Genomic DNA, 3,002 nt, shown 5'->3' with positions numbered 1-3,002 from the left:
AGTGTAATAAAAGGAATTACTCTACTTGAGACCATGCACACAAGCAGCTGGGTAACTTGAAACTCCACTACGATAATAAAATTTAATCATCTATGTGTTGGTTCATCATCATGGATAACATGCGAATGAGGAACTTGTCCATTTATGGCAACTCGGTCTAACACAAGCTGGAACCCCAGATCTCTCATCTATTACCATAGGAAGAACAATAGAATTAATGCCCACGGTGTTTAACAAATTCTTCTAGTCAAAACTTTGAACGCCTAAATTACAATTATGTTCACACTGATACAATTGTTATCGATGTCTGAAAATCATGTCCATTCTACATATAATACTGTGATTTAGGAAAACCTGCACCGTGAATACCATCAATTGTTCAAACAAGAAACCTCGAGAAAAAATTCCTCTGAAATACATTTGAATACTGTAAAAAATATCTATCTTCCAATATCAATGTTTAATCAGCGGTTATAGAAGCGGGTATCTTTGAGCGGGGCTCCTTTACAACCAGTCTTTGCATATCCTTGCCTGCGTGGAAGCTCTCCTCAATTCCAGTATCCTTTCCAAAAACTTTGTATACTGTGTCTCATAATATTCCTCTGGTAAGCTGAAGTCCATAATTTTAAGAGCAGGAGTGCTCTGAAGCAAGCAACCTACAACGGCGATTTCCCTTTCATCTAGTTCGACTAAATCTACCCCTAAAAATTGAAGATTAACCAGCAGAGAGCTTAAATCTGCTGGTACCTGATCTCTCACTAGCTCCTGCATTAAATTAGAAAAGGATATCAGTCAACTTTGCCCTAGATGATATTTTTCCAACAAACAAATACAAAGAGGAATTATCTAGCCCTTGCTGATGCACACCCACGATGCACATTAATACACATCACATAAATAACGAGCACAGCATTGGACTCCATATTGTCATCATACCATGGAAACCATTGGCATATGCATTGCTCATGTATAATGAGAATAAGAATTTGGAGAAATTAGCATAAAAATGAATTCCTTACCAGAATAGACATGCCATGAATGTCCAAACCCTCGAAATTTGGAAGCCTCTGGAGTAGCTTGTAGAAAGGAACCAACATCTCTTCTTCCCCTTTAACCAATGACCCAACGCCAATCTCAAGTTCCTTCAAAGTTTTGAAACTCCCCACTATCTCAAGAAATCTCTCTGCTGAGAAATTGTTTGTCTCCCTGACACAAATCCATTGACAATTTGATCAAATTACTGCCAGGCTGCTGCATTTCAAGATGAGTTACATTATAGGAAAACTCATGAGGCAACACCCAGTTCACTCTTAGATCTTTTTATCATGTACGCTTCCATAGTTATAAGTTTGGGAGAATTGACAATTAAAATCTCCACCCCATTATCTACATCTAAATATATCATGTTGGGAGCAGAGATGATAGGCTTCCAAAACCCTTTGCATCTCCGTAAGATAAGTTTTTGCAACAGTGGGCAAAGGGAAATAAAATAGGCTAAGGAGTCATCTGTGATTTCAATTATAGCGAAGTTGCAAGTAATGAGAGTTGAATCCAGAGAAATGGGTGGGGAGATGGGAGAGAATGTAGTTAGAAAGTGTGAGCTCGAAAGAAAATTGCAGGAGAAGAGGGCGGGAGGCGGGATTTCACTTACAGGGGAATCACGCAAAGTGAGGCGTTGGACATTCTTCCGTGCTGCGTACTGCACCCATTTTGATATGCTTGGGCGGTTAAATCGCCACTGGCGATCAATGCCATATTGCCATTCGCTAATGTCGTTGGATAAATGAAATGCCTCCAGATCCGATGAATGCAAAAGTAGAATATTGGAGATTATATTCTCCACTTTTGCGATGGAGAGTGGATCAGGAGTGACAGGGCCCAACAGAAGATAGGGGGATAGAGTGATTTGGGAGATTTGGGTGTAAAGAAATCTCCATCTCATGGAGAGGGTGGAGCATCGGATTGCCTCTTTTACTGGAATTCTGGAAAGGATAAGGCAGAGCAGATCTTCGGGTAGCAAGGAAATAATGTCTGAAGTAGGAGACATAATGATGCACTACAGGGAAATGGTGACTATAATAAAAAAACACAGAGATGAGCGGATGCAAAATTGAATTATTCTATGTGAATTGGTACGCTCGTCCTGAACTGATATTGTATGTGAATCGATACCCTTTTATACACTCTGCCGCAAGGAATGGGTCCATGGGGTTTGTTCTTTGACGCTATTTTTAATTTAGTCTTATAGATACTTGAGTTAGTTGTGAGTTAATAGGTGTGATACTTGGGTTAGAGTTAATAAGTGTGACGTGATCGGTTAATTTTTGTTATATGATTTTCAGCCAGTTGTATATTAATTAATAGTTAAATTTTAATTTATTTTTAATTTTAAAATAAAAATAAAATAAAATTTAATTAAATAATTTAAATTGGTTAACATAGATAGACTTAAGTTTAACTAAATAATTTGACTTTTGTTAACTCCATGTGAATTAATACCTTTTGAACTGATATTCTTTGTGAATCTCCAAATGTAGTTATGAAGTGGAAGGACGACAGAGTCCTGGAGGGTGAAAAGGCGATTTTCAGAATGGCCCAAGTTTTTCTTAAATGAACTTTAACTTTTCGCTCGACTATATATAGACGGTTATATATAATTATTAAATCGGCTAAGATGTATTTATCTGATAGTGATGCGATTGTTTCTGAATACTGCAAATTGATTATCAATGGTAGAGGAGGTTATGTATTATGCATGCATTCCACAAATAGTGTATAATCAGGATAACCTCTGTGAATAAGTGTCATATTATTCAAAATTTCTACATGGTATCAGAGCAGAGTTGATCATCAGATCTATTATTCAAAAAGTGGTTACATTTTATTTTTTCAGGTAGAGTCTGTAATCGGGACAGGTAGCCTCTGGATTCATCCTTCCTTTGGAAGGTGAGATATCCGGTAAAAGCCCATATAGTCAATCTGTGTACGAGAAATACTTTGTT

At 37.4% G+C, this 3,002-nt stretch overlaps 1 protein-coding gene across 1 annotated transcript; it reads right to left on the bottom strand.

Annotated features, from left to right (window-relative positions):
- Positions 1 to 504: 504 nt before the first annotated feature.
- On the bottom strand, positions 505 to 2,047 carry LOC149144805 (F-box/FBD/LRR-repeat protein At1g13570-like). The gene is made up of 3 exons (XM_089452275.1): positions 1,332 to 2,047; positions 1,020 to 1,206; positions 505 to 765 (listed from the first exon to the last, which is right to left on the bottom strand). Exons 1-3 carry the CDS (start codon positions 2,045 to 2,047, stop codon positions 505 to 507), a joined length of 1,164 nt encoding a protein of 387 aa, XP_089308401.1.
- Between the last annotated feature and the right edge of the window lie 955 nt (positions 2,048 to 3,002).

This window comes from Pinus tabuliformis, chromosome X, assembly GCF_031772625.1.
Source record: "Pinus tabuliformis cultivar Carrire ecotype Pingquan chromosome X, CPIR1, whole genome shotgun sequence".
Lineage (NCBI taxonomy): Eukaryota > Viridiplantae > Streptophyta > Pinopsida > Pinales > Pinaceae > Pinus > Pinus tabuliformis.
The sequence above is the reverse complement of the archived record's forward strand: the minus strand, read 5'-3'. Positions and strand labels throughout refer to the sequence as shown.